This window comes from Pocillopora verrucosa, chromosome 1, assembly GCF_036669915.1.
Source record: "Pocillopora verrucosa isolate sample1 chromosome 1, ASM3666991v2, whole genome shotgun sequence".
Taxonomy (NCBI): domain Eukaryota; kingdom Metazoa; phylum Cnidaria; class Anthozoa; order Scleractinia; family Pocilloporidae; genus Pocillopora; species Pocillopora verrucosa.
The window spans coordinates 10,148,210-10,170,402 of NC_089312.1; the positions used below are offsets into that span (position 1 = coordinate 10,148,210).

The following is a 22,193-nucleotide window of genomic DNA, read 5'->3' on the forward strand; positions in this document are numbered from 1 at the left end:
TTTTTACTCTAATTCTCTTATGGGTTACCTTTTATAGTAACATATAATCTTGAAAACTAACTTTATCTTGTTCAACGGAGACGTCAGTAATCCAACCATTTCATGGCGAGTTGCCAGAGATGATATCAATTCACTGTCATTATTAATGCAAGTTTGAAGCTTCAGTTTTCGTAAGTGTATTATGGTGTACGTACCTCCCTGGGTTGTGTCCCACAGAAAGAAAGGGAACCTTCCCTATCACACTATCGTCTATGCTTAAAGAAAACTAGTTCTCTTTGCTTTTAACACGATTTTCCCTACTTTAGAAATCTTTGATAAAACTTAAGGTCGCTCCACGTTCAAGGCAAAGTTTTCTTGATCCAAACGAGGCAAATCAAATGGTGCTGGTTCGATTATTTCAACGTCAAGTCCTCCTTGAAATTAATTAAGTAAATGAAAACATTATATAGTATACGCATACAAACACTTCTTTAACTATACAGACCTCATTGTGTGGCACCCCCTTAAGGGCTCTCTGCCACACAAAAATTAGTTTTTAAAGAAAAAATTTTAAAATAATTATGGTAAATATAACAAAATAATGAAAAAGCAAAACTAGAAAATATTTTCCTTATTAAAAACAACTAGAATTGATGGATCAACGAGAATTAATGTTCATCATTCTTCAATTTGTTCACTTCTTTAATTGGTCAACATTTCAAAATCCTTGATATGCTTCAAACTATGAATATAATACTGAACGAAAGAAAGAAAACAAGCAAACGTTATATAAAAGATGGTCTGCCGGATAGATTGCGCGACCTAGCGAAGTCCTCGGTAAAACGAAAGATACTCCACAGCCCGGCCAAAGTTACAGTAGAATGTATGGGAAAGAACCTCGTTATAACAAAATCCTTGTAGAATGAAAACAATCCAGAAGCCCCAACGTATAATATACCCCGATATAACGAACAAATGTCAACACATGACAAAAGACAAATGCGAAACAGGCCAAAAAGAATCAAATCCTTCAATTCTGTATCAATAGAACAACTACACAGTTAACAGCTCATTATAAATGCCGACACTAACACTATCGACACATCTACAGATCCGCTTTCAAGGCTTCTTTGTCTCTTATTAAATTTGTTCTATTAGCTTCTTTGATTCTGAAGGCTTCTTGTGGTAAAAGGTGTAACAGGCGGGAAATTCCAATCCAATACCATCGCTTTTCCTTTACAATAATCCCTACACTTCGTTTGAGACACACCTAAAGCGAAGCCTCGATTCGATTATTTTAAGTCCTTACAAGCGTTAAAACTTGACAGATCTTCGATATAACACTTACTCTTCAGCCTAAATCTAAAAAAAACGGCAGCAAAGGCAAATCGCACATAATACTGAAATGCGGAATCCAGCGACCAATGACATTGTTAGATAAGCGGCTCACAGTAAACTGTACCAAAGACATCGAGTAAACCGTGTGAAACAAAAGTGCTACAAACGATTTCTTGTCACGAAATGCATTGTAACTTATATATTTAGCACCATTTAACAAGTATATTCCACATTACCGTGTAGCTGTTCAGTAATAGATCACAGAAGAAGTAAAAATATTGTGAAATAAAATAGTCACACAGGAGTTGCAGGCGAGCGTGTCATTGTTTTTCAATCATTCCCGATCCTCTTTCACTACACTGGGCTTGCAGAACTTTTCTGGCGGGATAAAGACGAACATCACCTGTAATCTTTATGTTATAAATATATTGCTTACAGGGCGACCAGCTCGTTGTTTTTATCGAATATTTCGGGTGATAGCTCTTCTATCTGGTTGCCGAACAAAAGCCTACGAGAAGGATATAACCTGGATTTCAAAGATCTGTTCTGCGTGAGTAAATAATTTCCTTATAGGGTAAGTCAGTGTTGAAAATATTATAAGCACTGTTGGGTTAAACATCGAAATGAGTCCTAATCAATAGTGCAGTTAAAAAAGATGATGATTATCAGTAATTATAGAATACTCAACTTATTTATCTGTTACTCGCAGGTCAGATTAGAGAACGCAGAAAGTCAATCAGCCACATCTAACATGATTTTCAATATTTTCTGACTAATCAGAATGGCATTATTCTCAAATTGAGAAAAGTATCTTACACGCCTTCTCATCTTGAGTCACTAAGTGACTGATCTGATTGGTTGTTTTGATTAAATAAAGCTCCCTCATTTGTTAGGAAAAAGATACGATTTATAGCAAAAAGTTGATGCGGTTTGTGAATAAATCGGAATGATAAGAGGACCAAGGAGCCAATCAGGTTGAAAGGATCACCAGTGATTTCAAAATGATGATGAAGTAATGAAATACAAAATGATACTTTTTCGTTGATGATTTTTCAAAGTTTCTGTTCTGCAAAATTGTTTCAATAAATTCTGCCACTTTGTGCTCTATCAATCTATCAAGTCTCCTGTCATTAAAACTAAGGGTTAAGACCGGTTATTTACACGAGGTCTCACCCAAACCGTGGTCTATAAGAGGGTTGATTCAATAAAATAAATCCATTCCACTGTTAGCTTTCCGCCCTCTTAACATAAAAATAAATGTTCACATGAAAGAATCACCTAAATTGCAGATGCGGTTTTGTTCAACTACGGCTTAACTTAAGTTCAATCAGCCCCTTAAATTTTGGTTAATTATCAGCTATAAGTTAAGCTTCATTATAACGCTCTATAACAACACATTCACGACTTGACGCACAGAGCTCTTGGATTGATTACTATAGAAAGTAATCCTGAACTAGCCATTCGTTATCGTATTTCTTCCTTGATAAACTTTCTGTACGTATCTCTCGGTCCCGGTTTTTATATGTGTGACAACGGGAAATCACGTTAAATGTACTGACGAACAAATTTCATATCGAATTTCTTAATTTCTTATCAAAAGTTCCGAACTGAAAGACAAAAAAGACTTATGAGTCGCGCATCACAGGAATCGATGTAATTCAAACTCCATGCACCGCTAGTAACATAACGGCTACCTGAAGGTTTTCCATTTGATGTTTTCCTGAAACTCTCCTATCTAAGATCAATTACTTACAGGCCCAGTAATTCCATTGCTGTTACTAAAGACCTCGGGCGGTAAAGTCCTAAGCTGGTTGTTACTCAGGTCCCTAAAACGACAATTGTGGGTAGCAAATTGAGTTTTCATCTTTACCTGGAGTCCTTTACTCTACATTCCGCAATATAATCATAATTTTACCTTATCTACTTCTAATTTTATCGGTAAAGTAAACAGTTCAATGTTTCTATCCATAGATGCTATCTCAAGATTGTCTACATTAATTTCTTTTGAGCTTGTTCATTAGCGCTTTTTGTTTACTTCCTTTCATCAGATTATGCTTGCTAAGGCCCATGGTATCGTAAATGCTTTACGAGTTCACGCGGTCTAGGTCCAGGTTTAGTGGGCATAAGACCTTTTAGAAGTAAGTAAGTATAGAAGTCAAGCTCGCCTTCAGAACTTCTTGGTCAAGTATTTCCACTGTGTGGGTCAGATCGACTGAGGTAAAGCTTTTTGCCATAGTTTCCCTCGTACATATGTTAATAAGTAGTCCATTCAAAGCGTTTTGTCTTTCGAACGGTTGATACATTTTTGTCGTGGAGCACTTACCTAATTATAACTTTTCACTGAAATTTCTAGGCTTATCAGAGCCAACCAACTGTTAGGGTACTGGATGCTCGGGAAAATAAAACCTAAAAATTATAGCTCTAACTGATTTGTAATCCTCTTCTAAGTATATAGCAATAATTAGTGATGCAATCGTGGTCAAAATGTACTTCAGGACTACTATGAAAAACAATTCTGAAACAGCTGTTGGCTATCGTATTCTTTGTGAATGGGCTATCTGCACGTATCTACCGATAATCGGCTCTGAGTGTGGTAACGGAAAATCGCGTTAAATGTAATGATGAGCAAAATTTATAATCGATCTGGAAAGGGCGCAGTCCAAATATTGGCTACCTCATCTGTCTTTATGTCACACTTACACCAAAGTCCTACACTGAAGGAGAAAGAAAAAGCTCCGAAAAATCTGATTTCTTTATAAAGTTTTGTTATTTTAAGATTTATTTTATTGCTCATCACGTTCAGGGATGATGAGTCAGGTGTCAAAGAGATGGTCATACTTCAAACTCGATGCACCACCACTAAAGTGCTACTTGAAGTGTCATGATTTGTTTGAAACTCTTATATCTAGGACTAGTTACTTACAGGATCTGTAATTTAGTGCCATTACTGAAGGCATCGGGTGGTAAAATTTTCAGTTGATTACCGCCCAGGTAACTACAAGGAAAAACAGATTTTGGTTAGCAAAAATAAATGTCACATTCAGCCTGAAGCACTTTATTTTGCATTCCTCAGTGCAATGATAATTATTTCTTTCTATGTTTTTCGTTCAAACAACAAACTAGACGATTAGACTTTACAACAAACCCAAATGAAAAATCACAAATAACTTTGGTCACTTTTGTCAGCCAATAACATAAAACAAACTGTCCAACCAATCACTTCTCTCGAATGGAACTTATAAAACACTCGAACTCCACACTTGACAATGATAACGACTTTCGCTCGGGTGATCAAACTGCCAATCACTGTTACTTACAACAATCTTTCACATGAATACCCTCACCTGCACGATTAGACAAGGCGATAGAAATGAAAACGCTTACAAGATCGCCGTGGACAGTGGCAACTTCTTTGGAAAAAAATGTAGATGTCTTCCATAGCAGTCAATCCGTGTAACTATATCCATGATCCTGTAAACAGAAGTGCATCGGCAAGAATCTGGACACACTAACAAAAGAAAGAAAATGATCGTTTTTTCATATAATTGTACATTAGTTGATTCTACGTTTGTAGGTGCTGATTGTAAATGAATGGGAAACTAAAGTGGTCTGTTATCGTAAACGTTAACAATGTAGCAAAGTTAGGTAGGTCTAAATGATGCTGTATCAAAAAGAATATTTTTACGCTTGCAATCATGAAGGCATGTTCGTTTTGTTACTACAGGATCAGCTCACAAGCGATTTGTTTAAACTTATCAATAAACTTTTGAAAAGCCCAAATCAATATCGGTCTCCCAGCCAAATTTAGTCAGATTCACAAATTATTGTAACAATAGAAACTCACTTTCCACAACAAGACTGATCTCTTTCTCGGAAAAGCCATACAGTTTCTTCACCACACAGCTATACTTGTCATTGTTGTTATCACTGATGGTCAGCTGATTGGTGACACTTGTGCTGTTTTGTACCACTTTGCCGTTCTTTTTCCAAACAATGAATGGTGTCGGCGCACCTTGTGCTAGACACCATAGAAACGAAGAACGGTTAAAAATTACAAGTTGAGTCTTAGCAACTTTATCCAGGTTGGGTTCAACTAAAAAAAAGACAAAGATTTCAGAAGCATTTTAATAAGTAGGGTTTGTATAAATGCCATATATTTTATATACTTGACGAATGTTGCAAAGTGTTTCAGTAAGAAGTTTTTCAAGACAATACCTGATACGTTGACTGTTCAATTACAGTACGAGCTCCAGAACCTGTAAGTATTCCTGAAAAGAGACGATTTTCTTAGCCACAAGTTCCGTCCACTAGATCGCACAATAGCAGCAATGTTCCTTCCATAAAATAGGCCAAGAAGAACGGCAGACTCGTTGTATCCATTTCGAACCTCAAGATACTGATCTGCACCACATGTTCCTATATATAGAGTCTCTAGTGTGAAATTTAGTTCTATGTAATGTCCTTTTGGAGTTCGCAAAAGATGACTTGAAACAAAGTCTGGCACATTAAGGCCTACGTCTGACATTGTAGCAACTGCTGTTTATTGTTGGAAAACTTAATTAAAATCAAATTTCTCTTCAATAGTCTGTCCTAGGTTATATAAGTTGGAAATTTTAGGTGGTTACTTGGTACCATTGCTATTGAAGATTAAATCGCCGAAAGCCGGTTTAGCTTGTTCCATCCTGGTTGTTTGTATTTTAAAAGTGAGTAACAGTTTGAAATGTCATTCAATAGCAGGAGGAGTATTAGTATTTAGTTTTCTCGCCATTACAAACGTCCCTAGATTTAGATAACATTAGCCTCAGATTCAGTCCATGAGTTTTTTTTGAGTGATTCAAGTTCGCTAATTCTGTGTATATGTAGATTATCCTTCCGAGGAGCAATGCATCATCTAATCTTCCTCCATCAAAAGAATTTTTCAAAACAAAATGTAAAAAAAAAATGTAAGGGAGGGAACGTCTGTTTAATACAGGGCAATAAACTAACAAACTATCTTCCTGGGCCGCTTAAGCAAGTGCTCTCTCTCACTCTATATCAAGGGAGCGTATCTGGGAATCAGGACAAGAGTCAGCGATCAGAAAAACATAGAAAAAGGAACACTGTTACACTATCTCGCTTCCCCGAAATAGAGATTTCAGGTTAGCTAAGTACATTCTTAGCGATTAACGATTTCATCACCGAGTGTGTGATTCCCTAGGAACCAGAAGCCTTCAATCTAAAAATAACAACAGTGCGATTACTTTAGGAATTGGTTTTAGTGGAGTATGTACTCTGTTAGCCTGATATTCTCCTTAATAAAGACAAGATTGCTTACAAAGAGCAATAATAAAAACCCGTATGGTCCCTCTGGACAACATCGTCCTGATATCAGGTGTTTAGCTGAAGGAAATAAAAGTGTAAATATAGCCACTTGAACAAAAACACTCATGTTACAGTTTGATAAAGCTGGATTGAATACAAAGTAAACTCTAAGTATTCTTTTAATAGTACGAAAAGATGGATAACGCATTTTTTTGTAAAGCGTGTTGCAACTTTCTTCCGTTTGAATGTTGGTAGAATCCCACCCTACATTGGTGGACTTCACATCGCTGATGAAAAAGACAACATACAGCTTCATTATAGAATCATCATTTGTCGAAGCACCGCTTTTCATAATGGCAATATTTTCTATTCATCAAAGTTTTTCATCACTTTTAAGAATCAAGAGTTACGTTACAAAACGAATTTTGCCTCATGCCAGTGATGAAGTGCTTTTTAGAGTAACAGTAATGGCCTTTCTTCGTACCTTTGCCGTTACATTTGTTCCAGTGATATTTCTAGTAACTTCTCAGAAAGGAATCCAATTTCTTCAATATCCGTTTTTTATCTGCACACCGCAAAGAACGCTTCGTGAACAATTGACGGGACCTGAAAAAGCAAAATTGTCGTCATGATTTTTAATATCCCAGAAGAGAGAGTTTGAGTTTCAAAGGAAATTGGTGTTTGAAAAAACAATAATCGCCCGGAGAATATCACGATTTCCGTTGTTCAGTCGTCGAACTTATGCATGAATTTATAAATTTGTTTTTCCCTATGAAATAGAAATGAACGCATTCATAATTGCCATTTTAAATAATGAGGATGTTATTTTTGTAGTTTATGCAAAGAGGTTAATAGATCCACCCTTACTTGGTTTGTTGCGTATTACAGAACAACAACGTTGGATCTTACCCTCCCTCTTAACGACGGTTTCTTAACTAAAATAAATAATTACCTAAAATATGATTTCCACTGCTTCCTAACTTCTCTTCAGATCTAGCTCCTGGTAAAAGCAATGAATTTGAACACAGAAAACCAGGCATTGTTCGCCACATTGACTAACATTTGTTCTCTAACGTCAGTAATTGTGCCTTCAGCTCTTTTTGTCTTCTGCTTCACTCAATCTACATTTTTCATGAAGATATCACCGGCCCTGTGCACATCGTGAACTTAAATGGTTTTACATTTTTGACAGCTTGAGTGTTGTTCAACCAATCAGATTATTTGAAACATTATAACAAGGATTCTGATTGGCTTATTATAGCGTGCTTTATGAGAGTAAAGAGCATGCTGACGACATTGTCGTTCGCTTTGGAAATGAAGTTTGTTTGGAACATTGAAAGTAATGCTTGGGGAATTTAACGGATTATTTATTATAAAACAAATAGAGAAGCCTTGACTGTGCTCTGTTCTGCTGTAAAGCACTTGGAAAGCAGCTAAAGCACTCAAAAACGACTACGTCTCGTGTTTCCCCCTCACTTATTTCGTGGTATACCGGCTCCCTTAAGAATTTGACTGTATTTTTTATTCCTAAGAGCGGTCGTAAATATTCCATACAAACTCTGATAATTTCGCCATGACTCTTATTTCGCAAGATGATCATCTCACAACTGTGTTCCAAGTATTATAAGGCGATCGTCAAAGTAAACCCACGAGCCCTATCAATATGCATATCAAGAGTCTGCACTAGAAAGCCTGAGGATGGTCCCAAAAAGCATGGCTTCAGTTTTTGAGACATTAATAAACAAACTATTACTAAAAAGTCAACTTTCAATTTTTTAATGTTCTTCGTTGAGCTTTCTTTCGACAGTGAAGTCTTGAAGGCTTGGGAGGAAGCCCAGAACAGTACTGTATCGTCAGCATACATAAGATTACATTTAGACGTCGCATCCGGTAAAACGTGTACATGCAGTACCCCTGAGGTACTCTTGAAGACGCACCCTCTGAACTAGACGTCATGCCTTGAAACTCTACAACTTGCCTACAACTTCTCAAATAGCTATCAAGCCACTCGCGCTCAGAACCAACAATTAATTCCCATATCAGACAACTTTCCCAACAACACCCTACAGTCTACAGTACTTAAAACTTTACGCATATTAATAAACAACGTTCGGTCAGCTGACCTTGATCATGATTCTACAAATAGAATCAACAAAGCTGGGAGCTGTAAACTCAGTCGGGTGGCATTTGCGAAAACCACACTGATACGGGGTCAAGATCTTGTATTTCTGCAAATAGTAAAATAGCTGAAAATGTACGGCCCTCCCTGAGATTTGCAAAAATACAGGCAGAATAGAGATTGGCCGGTAATTATTCACAACCTGAGCTTTCCCCTTTTTTCAACAAAGGGATAACTCGAGCAGCTTTTCAATCGTTAGGAACTCGGCCGGACTGTAGTGAAGTGTTTATGATGTTAGACGAAGGCCTCGTGACAACGTCCGCCGCGTCTTTCACGAGTCGGGCGGGGATGTCATCTATACCTACAGCCTTTCTCGCTTTGAGACCACGCAGCATGAACTCTTCTGAAACCTATGTAAACTATCAAAGTGCTCTGTGAGCATACTCGTGAATTGACAGATGACTTACATGATTTTTTGGATTATGTTTAATGTCATCTGGTTTAGCGAATTTTGTGGTTGATTGTGATATTTAGAGTACGAGCAGTAATTCAGTGTTCGCTAATGTAGCAAGGAAACAAAGTAACGTTGGGATAAGAAGGCATTACAATTGAAATGATCATGCTATTACATTTGACAAGGGTGGATGATGTCATGTGTTTTAAACATATATCATTTTTGTTTTTGGTTCAAAAGAAAAGGTTGGAAGTAAATGTGGGTGAAAAGTGAAATTTACTGTCTATCATTGTAAATGTTGGAAAATTAAGGCAATACTGTCTCAATGAAAACATTAATGATTCCCTCTTTATCAAATGAGACAAACGGGAAGGATTTTTGAGTGATATGACTAAGCCCAGACTGCCACCGCCATTTTGGATTTCCGCCTGGGTAGATTTTGGTCACGTGCTAGGCAACGTATAATCAAGAACAAGATAGGATTTCATTTCAGGCCTATTTATCAATCTTGTGGTGTAGAACTTTCGCATTTTAGTACGTAATATTTATTTATAAAGAAAATTGTTCTTTAAAAATTCACTGAAAATCGGTAGCCAAAATCATTTGTTTAGGTGTTATTTCATTTTCGTGTTAACCTATAATTTCGTCAGTCGCCGGCACCTTGTGAGCTTTTGTTGCTTCACACCGAAAAAACACACGATACGAAATGTAATGATCGATTTTGTCCCCAATCTCGCGCCATAGCAGAAAAAGCTTTTGAACACCTGTAAACTCCGAGCGCTTCGGAGTAAGTGATATTTTTATTAATGAATCTTCGGATTGTTTTCAAGTTCAAGGATTGTACATTACAACTTTATGAAAAACGAAGGTTGTTCTCTTATTTCAGTGTGAATCCTCGCACGCCTGCCAGTCGCTAGTGCCGCTTGTTGAAACTACAACGAAAAAAAAAACTCTTTTAAGATTATCATTGGCTTCTTTGTCACCCCACCACTATTCTTCACAACAAAGGTCGCCATTTCGCTTGTTTATTACTCGCCAAAAACTATCAAATGCACTCAAAAGCTTAAAATCGAAAAAAAGGTTTACAGGAATCGACCAATCCAGCGAGCGAGCGAACGAGTGCCATTCCCCACATCATATATACAACTCGCTCTCGCGCATGCGCGTAATTCACAAGTTAAAAACGGTGGATACTGACGAGTAGACATCGTGGGTTTTCGATAGGTGGGGACATTGAAAGATTGTAGTTGGCTAAAGGTTGGTGCGGTGGCGAAGAACGTGTTAAAAGCATTAGCTATACATCTCTTGTTAGAAGACAGTTCCATTGACGCGAATATTAAGGAAAGCCGCCTAGGATTTATTCTCGTAAGAAATTCTAAACACTTGCGAACAGATTGTTCATAACCATATGTTTTAATCAAAATACAAAATAGCTTTATGAGAATCTCCTGTTAAGGAACAATGACTCAAAATGCAAAAAAACCTGTTTTTTCTCGCCCCATACACTTTGACTCAACATAAAGTAAAAAAAAAAAAAGGAACAGGCAAGAAAGAGTCACACTGAGGTCATAGAAAAGAATAAGTTAATTACTGGCTTTTAATCGATGTATATTTTATAAACAGTTCTATCATATGCTTTTACAATATACCAAGTGGGTTTCTCCTTCTAAACCTAATGACCTCCAACGCTCAACTGACTTGTTTATAGAGGGTTGAGATACTAATGATGACTAAATTTGGACAAAGTCTGCATGGATTAAGTACATTTTTAGCTACATGTGGCTACTGGCAGAACATGTAACCACTGCATGGGCTCTCAAACGACCACACGTGTACAGTGGCATAGTTAATGACTCATCTGTTTCACCAACATATTATGCGTTGCCATGGATCTACTTAGTAACAGAAGGCAGCTGACAGTAAATTGTAACAATAAAACCTGGCTCATGGATCAGGAACAGTTTACGGTAAAGTATCCCAGATGTCTGCCCATATGATGACTTGCGAGTAACTTGACCAAAGACAACTATCTTCTACTAGCGTTATTACTTAACAGATACAAGCAACATGGAAGATAGAAAACAACCCCTTTAACAACTACATCATTCTCAAATGCTTCCCCCTAAGATCATAGACATTATCCAATCGGAACACATGCAGTATTTACTATGTACAATCATCCACATACACTAGTACCCTTAAAATTACATATAACTCACTCATACACTGAAATCCAACATAACAACACCACTGGTTAAAGCAACATTGAATGACAGAGAGTACACTGGACTGGATGGGTTTCTGCCTGCATAGTACATCTGTAAAAATAAAAAGCATTGTCTCAGAGCTAAATTCACCATCAAGTATGATAATTTACTAAACAGCATGGGCATTACAAAGAATCTGAAAAGAAAGTCCAACACCCTAGAATCACTTGTGTTAACTCTTTTTTCAGCAGTAAAGAAGTTATCATCACATTTAATCTTCAAGACATTCCTATGCACTATGCAAACTTTTCCAACACATGGCTACAACACATTCCTCCTTTCAACCCCCGAGACACATGAACAGAAGACAATAGCATTACTATGGGGACGTCATGGTCACGCCATGAGGTAAAAATAATCCCAAGAAAAAAAATGCCATTCCTGCTTAAATCATTGAAAGTTTATCTTTTTCCATTCTTTTTCTGCATCATCGAAATAATCTGATCGCCATCCCTTTTTTAAGAGAGCTGTACCGTGACATAGTTTAGTGGAGGGGAATAAACTATTTTGCTGGGCTGCTCAGGTAGGCACCCTCCTCCTCATCGCACCGAGCGCTGACGAATGACCAAGCGTTCTTTTTATTAAGCGCATTTTCTACGCGCTAAACTGTTTCATTACCAAGCGTGGCATTCGGTCTAGACCAGACGCCTTCAATCCGTGGCCAAAAATAACTAGAGGGCGATTACTTTATGAATTGGCTTAAGAGTATGTACTCTGTTAGCCTGATATTCACCTCAATGAAAATGAGTGCTTATAGAGAGAAGTAATGAAACCCTTTAGAATGGTCCCTTTTGACGACATCCTCCTGTTTTTAGTTGTTTGGTTGAGGGGATGTGACAATAACCACTTGAGTTTAAAAAAAAAACACATGTTACCATTTATTAAAGCTTAGTTTGAACACTGAGTAAAGTCTAAGTATTCTCTTAGTTACAAGAAAAGACGAATAATACATTATGTTATTGATAAAGCGCGTTCCATGTTACTTTCGCTTGAGTGTTGGCAGAAGCCCATTTATCTTTTTTTTTTGTTTTCATCACATTTACTATATATAACATGCGCTTTCACTAACTAGTTTCGCCGTTTTATGCCCTTATTTTTCGCTGCACCGTAAGAGTGAAAGAACTTCCGAAGCTCTCGACTAAATTTCCCCAAACTAATCGCCGAGAAGGAAAAAGGTTCCATCTTTTTGCTTCAAGGAAATTGTAGCGGCAAACTAACAGAATTTTCTCGCAGAAACTTATTGAAAATTTGATTCACAGGGAAATGAAAACCACTTGCAAAGTGAAAATGCACAATTTAGCTTTCGTTCGACAGTTCTTCAGAAACTTACCAGATTACCTTCGCAGTGGTAGACTAGTTCGTATTTTCTCCGTTCAAACTGAAGTATTCTTCGGTGGCACTTCATAGTTTGTGCCCTTATCTTACATATCGCTCTCTCTCATGAGCTTTCTTCATAATTTCTGCTCGGGTTCTGAATGCCTTTCCGTCCATTCATTGAGAATATAGAGAGAGGTTTACTAAAGCATGACGTATACGGCAAACGGGAAATAGCAAAGATGACAACATGACCAGTTTTTCCCGTCATTTTTTCTGTTTGCCGTTTGTTCTCTGCTGTTTTCAACGAGAAGGGAGGAGGTTTCACTTTAATAAAAAACGAACTGTATGCTTTTATGCTGTTGTAAAGTACTAGCAATCGTGTGGTTCGAGGAAAAAATCCGGAAAAAATGAAAAAACCAAAGCGTCGAGAGCTTTGTATTGTTGTTTGCTTTAAATCACGTTCCTAAGTTTCAACAAATCAAGCTATTTTGTGCTGTAATGATGACTGATTAAGTTCAACGATTTAAAAAAGATGCATATTCGCCGTTTCCCTTAAACGTCATGCGTAACCTCTAATTAATTAACTTCAATATTTGCTCTTTCCTGGCCGGCAGTTCATTCAGTTTCCTGCGCTTTGATTGGTCTGTCGCACTTTTTCATGCCTTTACTGAAGACCAGCAACTTCTTCACATAAGAAGAAAAAAATTACGTTCTCCTGCTCGTGGTTTACAAGCTTTCTTCGCGTTCTCCCAACATTCCGCGTGGTTATCACGTCAGTAAACCCATAGAAAGTGCGCTTTTTGCAATAAAAGTGTCCTCTATAAATTTTTCTGCGTGTCATCATTCATCCAATGGATACCATGCATAGCAGAGATTTCTACGGTTGAAAGACATACAGTAGCACACTGTCGAATACAAAGTCTTGGCCAGATGCATAACAATATATACTGCAGTATAATTGTTATCATTTGCATAACCTCGCGTTTTTAGGTTAAATTTTGTTTAGGTCAAGAAGGGATAGAAAGGGTTTGCTAGGGGGAGGGGGGAAATTAAGCCCTTGACCAGGAAATAATAGAGAGGAAGCTTAATAGCGCCATAATCAAAATGTAGGAGACTCTCGCTATGGAAAGACAAACTTTCTCCCCATTTGGTTCTGCCCGATGTGCTAGTAACTCAGAAAATTACAGTGATTTTAGTGAGGTGTGGCTGCGCTATGGATTTATACTCTATCTCTTCCTGTGTATCATAAATAAAGCCCGGAAATTTTAACCGTAAATATCGACTCCTGGGTTAAGCCCGATTTTTTTTTGTCAGTAAACATCGACCCCAATCTGTGGGCTCGCGCACAAGAACAGTGAAAATATTGTCTCAGCGGCCACCGTTATTGCTATCGCCAGTTTTATGAACATTGACACTGCCATGAATGCCTAAAGTACCAACAAATTTAACTATCATAACAGACACACTAGTATCTTCACTTCCAGAACTACACAGCTTTACCACTTTTTTTGCACTACGAGCGCCAGAATCTTCTTCACAAACCACCATTAATACTCTCGGCACTGTGGCCATTTTAGCACCATCGCTAGAATCGTCTCCATGACCACCAGAACACCGCCACCTTCATCATCACCCAAAACAGTCATTATACAGAAAAACTATTATCATCTAATTCACCATCATCAAAAACATCACAAGAATAATCGTCTTCCTGTCATGCTGCACTATAATTGACACGTATTCTAAACCCAGCTCCATAAGCATCATCTCGCAGCACCAGCACCATAACTGTCAACAAAGCCATCGTTTTGCATCAATATTGCCATGACTATCACAAGCACCAACACTCACCATCATTAAAAGCAGTCTCATCACCAGCTTCACCAAAATCAACACTTGGAGCATCGCCACCGTCACTAACAAACAACAACACCCCTGCATGGGCCACCGACACAAAATATTATCAAGAGCTTCAACGCCAACATTACCGGCATCCCCATCCAATCACCATCAAATACTGCCCCCACCAGACTTACCAGTAGCACAAACTATTACCAAAAGCTTGAACACCATCATTACCAACAATGTAATCTTTACTACCACATCTGCTATCAGCAAAAGCCGTTACCACAATCTTGGTCACCTTCATTAGTAGCACTGTAATCTCCAAAGTCCATCACATTTAATCTCGACCAGCACAAACTGTTATCACGAGCTTCCTCGCCATCACAACACTGAAAGCCACCTTCCCGACCACGTCACTTTCATGTGCGAAAAGCACTACACACTCATTCACCACCGTCGCCAGTTACACCGTTCCCAGCACCATCTGCATGACAATGACACCATAAACCGCTTTAATCACCTTCTTCATCTTCACCTGTACTTTAGGATCCGATGTTACCATTATTTTCTAGGGGCACTTTTGCAGAAGATACACTGAGGCGCATTCAACAGATTGAGAAAAAACCTAGTACTTGTTTTGGAATAAGAACATTACATCAAGAGTTGTTAACAACTTATCTCGTCTAAATGTTAACCTTCTGTGTCTGGTTTGTGGTGAACTGCTTCCGTGATGGAGTTTTTAGCTCCACGTCTTGAATTCCTTAGCTTTCTTTAAGTAGGCCATTTCTATTCATTTCTTTTTCCTTGGGTATTTAATGACGGCATGCATCATGAACGGTGTGAGAGGAAACAAAACTACCTTGAAAAGCGTCAGAATTCATTTGTAACCATTTTCATCCACAGTGTAACCCGAAGCTTCCTGCCAGGCAGAGACAGTAAGGGTACGTAAATAATTAGACTCTAGGAGCTTCCACAATTTTTCGAAAGCTCGAAACAGACATCCAACTCCCAGAAAGAGAACGTGGACTCACTTTTGAGACTTCTAACAACATGTACAAAGTGAGACACAGTAAAGATAAATTGGATTGAGGTTTCGTTAAAAATTTGCACCTGCAGTTTCTCCAAGGTAGTCCCAAAAAGTCCACTTTTAGAGGTTTAAGAAAAATGAGGCTACGCAAGTTATTAAATATAGGTTCATATTTTTCTTTGGAAGAATATTAAGGAGCTTGTGAAAATGAACCCGCTTCGCATTTTAGAATGAAACATGTTCTTCTGCTTAGGGGTTCTAAATAGAAATGTTAGCTTAACTAAGCTAAGCCAATATTGGTAGAATCACCTTGAGCACTTTTCTGGCTTGTTTTTCCTTTTCCCGTGGACTAATGCGTTTATCCTCTAAACTTTCCCAAGAGTTTAAAAAGAACTGAAATCTGTTTTGAGCTCTTTCCAGGTGAGAAATCCTCCATAGTAAGATAAATCTAAAAATTTTTGCGACAAACTTCACGGCTCTTTGATCAGAAATCAGGTTTCTCCTCTTTTTTCCATGGTGGAAATACGTGACTTAGCTAATACCGGGGTTAGAATGAACGCTGGGATTAGCCAACGAGGTTCCACAAGAGGCATTTTAATTCGCGCAGCCTCGATCTTTGTAGTTGTTTTGTGAGACGCAGAGTCAAAAAAGCTGTCGTGATTTTCTATAATTTCGTTACGAAATAAGAGAACGTGTAACCAGTGTTGACCTTTTTCACGGCGTGTCGCCTAGATGTGATTTTCATCAAGCACTACGACAAAAAATAGGTTTACAGTACTAGAAAAAAGAAATCAATGGAGACAAAAGGTAAAAGCGAACTGGTCTTCAGTCAGAATAATTGTGTAAGCAAGAGAGGGTTTGTTGTTCTAATTAAAGCTTTGCAAATTATTTTAAAGTTGTATGTTTGCAAACCTTTTTTAAATCTTTTTCTTTCCATGATGGGCCAAGGAAATCATAGTCCGGCCTTCGCCGCCGCACTTTGGGATGTCACGCAACGCTTGGCTGCTTACAGCCTAACAACATTTCTTTCCCGTTTTTTACCAATCACAGAGAGTCTTCCATTTTTCGGGAGACTCTCGAGCCAAATTAGCCTTATGAGACGTGACCAACATCGGAAAATATAACTCAAACCGAGATGGCGGCGCTCGAAGAGGCTCTTCATCTGGCGTCCTCAAAGTTCAAAATATCAGAGCTCAATACTTACAGAGACTTGCTATTCGAAAATTTGTCGTAGAAAAGGTAGACGTTTTTGTTAACTTGCCTACATATACAGGATCCGGAAAATCATTAATAAATCAGGCTCTTCCGCTCGTTTTTAACGAGAGAGGTTTCGCCTTTGGTAGCGCTGATGTGAGAGGGCTTAGCGTTGAACATATGAAGAACTGAGAGCTCTCCACCTCGACCTCTTTCTCGATCTTTCGGTGTATCCCCCGCCTTGATCAAGAGCATTTGCAAGAATAACCGCCACATACAGTTTGGACAAACCTTAGGTCACTTCCACATTTCTTGCCATATGATTGATCTGATCACTAGACCGCAAACAAACCGCTAGAACGATAGGAAAGAAATGTTGTTCGGGTTTTAAGCAGCCGTTTCTCTCGGGGGAGCTCTCCATGACGTACCAAATAAAAGCTGCAAAGGAGACCAAGGGGATCACTGATCTGTGCGGGAATGTGAAATGACCGTAGACATGGTACAAGGTACACAATTTTAACCAAAACCTTTTAGTTCCGATTCGTGGGTCCTTAACATTCCATCGCAATAATCGGAAACTGATCACTATGTTATCACCATGGAAACTTGTGAATTTATAAATAAGTCTGACAAGTATTTCGTGACGTCTGGAAATTAACAATATTTGTCCACCTCTTTAGGACAAGACACGGCAGACCATGGCTCGGTGTACTTCAAATTTGTTGATAAATGTGAACGATCTGTTGCGACTGCAAGGAGTAGAGAAACAAAGAGTTGAGTTTAAGGAAGCATGGCATGGAAAACGAGAGGGCGGCACGTATTGGCAAGTCGTTCACACAATTTCTGCCTACGCCAACGACTTCTTCAACGACAATGGCGGATACATTATCATCGGGGTTGATGAGAAGGACAAGAAGGAAAGCTGGGAAGATTCTGACGATCGACAAATCAACTATCCTCCACTCGGCGTTCCAGCAAGGGAACTTGATCGAATACAGAAGGAAATAAATGGAGCTTGCAGGGCTCAAATAAAGCCAGAGTATCGTCCTATAATCTCACCTGAAGTGATCGAGTGCTCCGAAGGAATAACGAAGCATGTGCTGGTTATCTGGGCTATGGCTTCTGATAACAAGCCTCACACATGCAGAGAAAGCGAAAAAGGAATGGATCTTTATTATGTGAGGCAAGGAACAGAAACCAAGAAGGCGACTCCTGAACAAATCGAGGAACTATTGCGCCAAGGAAATAAGATTCCATTTGATGACAGGAGGGCAATTGACTATGGTAAGAAACTTAAGTATTTTTCATCTGTTACGTAAAGATAAAATAAAAACTTCAACATTTTTTAAGGCTTTTCTGAGTCCTCTTCAATTTGCATACTGAGATAGAAATGGGTGAGAAATACGTGACTGATCAATAATAACTACTCATTTGACCGCCAAAACCAGAACCTTTTGCGTAATATACCATTTTTTCACTTTCTACAAACGCTTGAGGATTCCAAATCAAGATAAAAATATCTTCTAATAGAAATTGGTATTTTCCAAAGAGAAATATGGAAAAATATCGGACGGCAGAACGTTCGAATTTCTTCACTTTCTAGAAGCACTTGAGGATTCTAAATAAAGGCAGATATTTCAAAGAGAAATATGGAGTTGTTTGAGGACCGTTTACGGCCGAGTCACTGAAAAGTTTCTAAGTGTTGAGCGCTTGAATGGCTTCGTACTCTGTATACAGGGTTGGCGAAAAACGTCAAGTTCGAAATTTTTGGCTGCTTGGAGGCGCTTGAGGATTGTAAATGAAGATTGAACATTTTCGTTTCAATATTTTTTGGATTTCGAAGAGAAATGTGGAAAAATATCAGACTGCCAAACGATAAGTTATTTTAAGACCGTGTCCGGCCGTGCCGGACGTTTAGTCACTTCGTTTGCGTATAAACCCCCCGATCAACAAACTAGTACACATTAAACATTGAAAACGTATTTAATGAGGTGGCAAACTATTTATTACCTAACTTAGGTTTATACTTCCATCATGTGAGGGCCGAGCTTCGTGGTTGGAGCTGCAATAGCGCGGGGTTGTCGCATTTACTAACGGTATTGCGTGTAATCACATAATATCATCAAAGACGAACGTGTGAATAAAGTATTCGGTAAAATTTCCGCACAGCCCCATACTACATTATGCATTCAGTTCTTGGATAGAGAAAACAATGAATAAAACAATACATCGCCATTGGGAAAACAGATTTGTTTTACAATAGTATGGGGCTGTGCGGAAATTTTACCAAGTATTCCAGAAGTGAAATATGTCTGTGAACTTGCAATTAGTAGTCTTGCAGCAAAACTTGCGTTGTAAAGATTAAAGTGACTGAAGTCTCGAGGTTTTTACGGTCTCACTTGGCGACTTTGCTCGAAAGCTTTCAGAAAGTCACGGAGAAATCCAGAATAATAGTAACAACAATCCAACTCTGCAGATTAACAAAATGCATACCTCAGGTGGTATACAACAATGGCTCAAAATAATATTCTGCGTTTATTAAATTTCCGATTGCAAAATTCATCAAATTCAGACGCTCGATCCAAATCTTTCTTCGCCTGCAGCGCCAAATTACATTATTTCCATTCCGATTTCACGCTTCGCCTCACAGTTGCTCACTAAAGAAATTAAATGCTCTTTAACGAGATAATCATCGTTTACAATGTTTCAGTGGGAATTGTTAAACCGTGGAACGGCAGACCGCGGAACCTCCGGAACCCTATATTGTTTTTGAAAGAAGAGTAATGAAATAAAATGAAAACTAAAAAGAACTTAATATTTATATTGTTTGAAAGTTCGTTTTCAGGTGTAATGAACAGTACTTTAAAAGGAGAAATATGTTTTAACTGTCCTTGACGTCCAACTTTAACTGTGGCGACAGTTACCATACGAGGGCATCTAATGTCATAAGGAACACTCAGCAATCACCTTCAAATAAGCTGATTGAGGCTCATCTAATTTGAAAATCAAAAAAGGCTAGGGTGAAAAATATACAGCCCAAAATTATTCTGAAAACTTAAAAGAAGCTCGGCTCATAAATTAATTGTGTGTCAGTAGAGGTTTAGTGATCCGTTTTCTTACTTTTGAACAGGATGTGGGAAGAGGTTGTCCGAAGACGACATAGACTTCAGCCTTGTGCAGAAATTCTTGAAAGAAATTCAGTCTAAATTACAAGAGCACGCTGATGAGAAAGAGCCAGCATATTTTTACGACAAATTGAAACTATTGCGATATGTTGGAGACAAGAGAATTGGCGACCAACTTTACAAAGTCTGGGTGCCACGAAATGTGGCCCTTTTGCTCTTTAACCCATCACCAGACGAATTCTTTAGAGGGGCGAAAACAGAAATTGCTATATATACTCATGACAATGAGACAGAAGAAAAGTGTATCACAGGACCAATAGATCAACAGATTCGAGAAGTATTATCTTTCATTTTGAAGACAACTAAAGAGGAAGCTTGTCATGAATTTGTTGCCTATCCCGAGCGAGCACTTCGTGAAGCGGTCGTAAATGCCTTCCATCATAGAGGTTACGAAGACTACAACTGCGATCCCATAAAAATCCATATCAAGCCAGAATACATTGATGTCATAAGCTATCCAGGTCCAAGTCCCACTCTTACAAAGGAGCACTTCAAAGAAGGAGGTGAAGTGCCGTGTGTTCCTTCAAGGAACAGGAGGATTGCAGAGTTCCTGAAAGAAAAGAAACTGGCTGAGGCACGATTCACGGGAGTGAAGACTATCTTCAAGTCTATGAAACAGAACAGAAACCCCAAGCCAGCCTTTGACTTTACTTCAGAACAATTTCGCGTTCGCCTTCCTGGCCATCCCAAGTACATAGCTTACTCAGTTATTCGAAAAGTCGACAATCTGTGTGCTAAGGGTGACAAACAGGATGCAGTAAATATCCTCAAGGATTTTCTTGATGAGAATCTTTCCACGTGTCCAGACATGATTATTCGCAAATTGCTCGAGTTGTTTGACAATGACCAAACTCATCCCGACGTTCAACCATACCAAAAGTTTATTTCTGAAAAGTTACAGCGAACCAGTCCACTGATTACAGAGCTTTGCAAATGGTGTGTCAGTGAAGAAATGCCAGACATTTCCATCGGAGTCGAAATTGTGAATAAACTAGCGAAAGAAGGTGCAACCAGTGATGATCTCGATTCTGTTATCAGAAAGGCCGCTGATTTGTGCCAAAGGCGAAGCGATAATAGAGAACAAGTGTTAGAGGCTGCACAAAATGCTCACAAGCTGTTTGAGGCAATGGGTGCCGATATAACTCAAACGAACGCCTTTGCTGCTTTTCAGTTCGCATGTTGCAAATTCACACTGTACGTGAAGAAATGCCGTAGCGAACGACAAAGGAAAGATCTGATATGTTATCTCAAAGAAGCTGAGGATTACGTCCATAAGGCAAAACAGCTTACTCGTGAAGAGTACAAACATCACTTAGCAAATCAATATCGACAACTTGGCTACATTCACTCGCAACTCTTTTTGATCCAAAAGTCTACGGTGGAACGGATCAAAAATTTCTACGACAAGGCTAGACATTACAACTCTGAAATCAAAATTAGCAATATCTTCATTCCAGCGGAGCTCCGTTCATTTTACATGCCCTTAGGAAGTCCAACAAGAGAAATTAACAGTTTTGATCCTATTAAGTAAACACTGAACAAGGAAAAATGCAATTTCGCTGACGAGCAATCAGCTTGCCCTTGTATTTAATTTTCTAGCAAGTAGTTTTGTCCTTTAGACGAAGCAGCATGAGACTCCTTAATCTGAAATTACTTTTTTATCAAATTAGTTAACTAAAGGAAATATTAACAGTATTCAACAGATGAAAAAATCTGACAACATCTACTCCGCTCACGGAAAAGCACGTGATTAAAAAATGCAATATACATAAATGGTAATGAAACTCATAGCGTTGAACACCTGATTTAAATGTAACCAACAAATAATGCATGGCCGAAATGAATAGGTTGGCTGTTTGAGAATTGTTTGTATAGAGTGCACAAAAAATTTTAAGGTAGCATCTTTCTCTTTAAAAACCAAAACACACGAAACGCCATTCTCTTTTAAGTAACACCTTGCTTGACACGGAGATGTAGTTTATTGATATGTGTTCAAGTACCGGGTTTACATATTCAAAGTATAAAATGGTAGAAGTTGCCCCATGCACTTTTATCTCACATTTCGTTAAAAAAAAAAAAAAAAAGACAGGTAACTCACAGTCTCATCAAGGCTATATAAAAGAATAAGTTAATTATCGGCTTTCAGCCGAGGTGTATTTTATTAATA

At 38.3% G+C, this 22,193-nt stretch overlaps 1 protein-coding gene across 1 annotated transcript; it reads left to right on the forward strand.

The window, feature by feature from the left end:
* Positions 1 to 17,521: 17,521 nt before the first annotated feature.
* LOC131795015 (uncharacterized) lies at positions 17,522 to 21,924 on the forward strand. Its single transcript, XM_066171438.1, has 2 exons — positions 17,522 to 18,125; positions 19,972 to 21,924. Exons 1-2 carry the CDS (start codon positions 17,540 to 17,542, stop codon positions 21,555 to 21,557), a joined length of 2,172 nt encoding a protein of 723 aa, XP_066027535.1. The 5' UTR covers positions 17,522 to 17,539; the 3' UTR covers positions 21,558 to 21,924.
* The last annotated feature ends 269 nt before the right edge of the window (positions 21,925 to 22,193 follow it).

Coding starts and splice junctions, on each gene's coding strand:
- LOC131795015 (XM_066171438.1), top strand. CDS start 17,540: ATGGCTCGGTGTACTTCAAATTTGTTGATAAATGTGAACGATCTGTTG. Junction 18,126..19,971: donor CAGGAGGGCAATTGACTATG/GTAAGAAACTTA, acceptor ACTTTTGAACAG/GATGTGGGAAGAGGTTGTCC.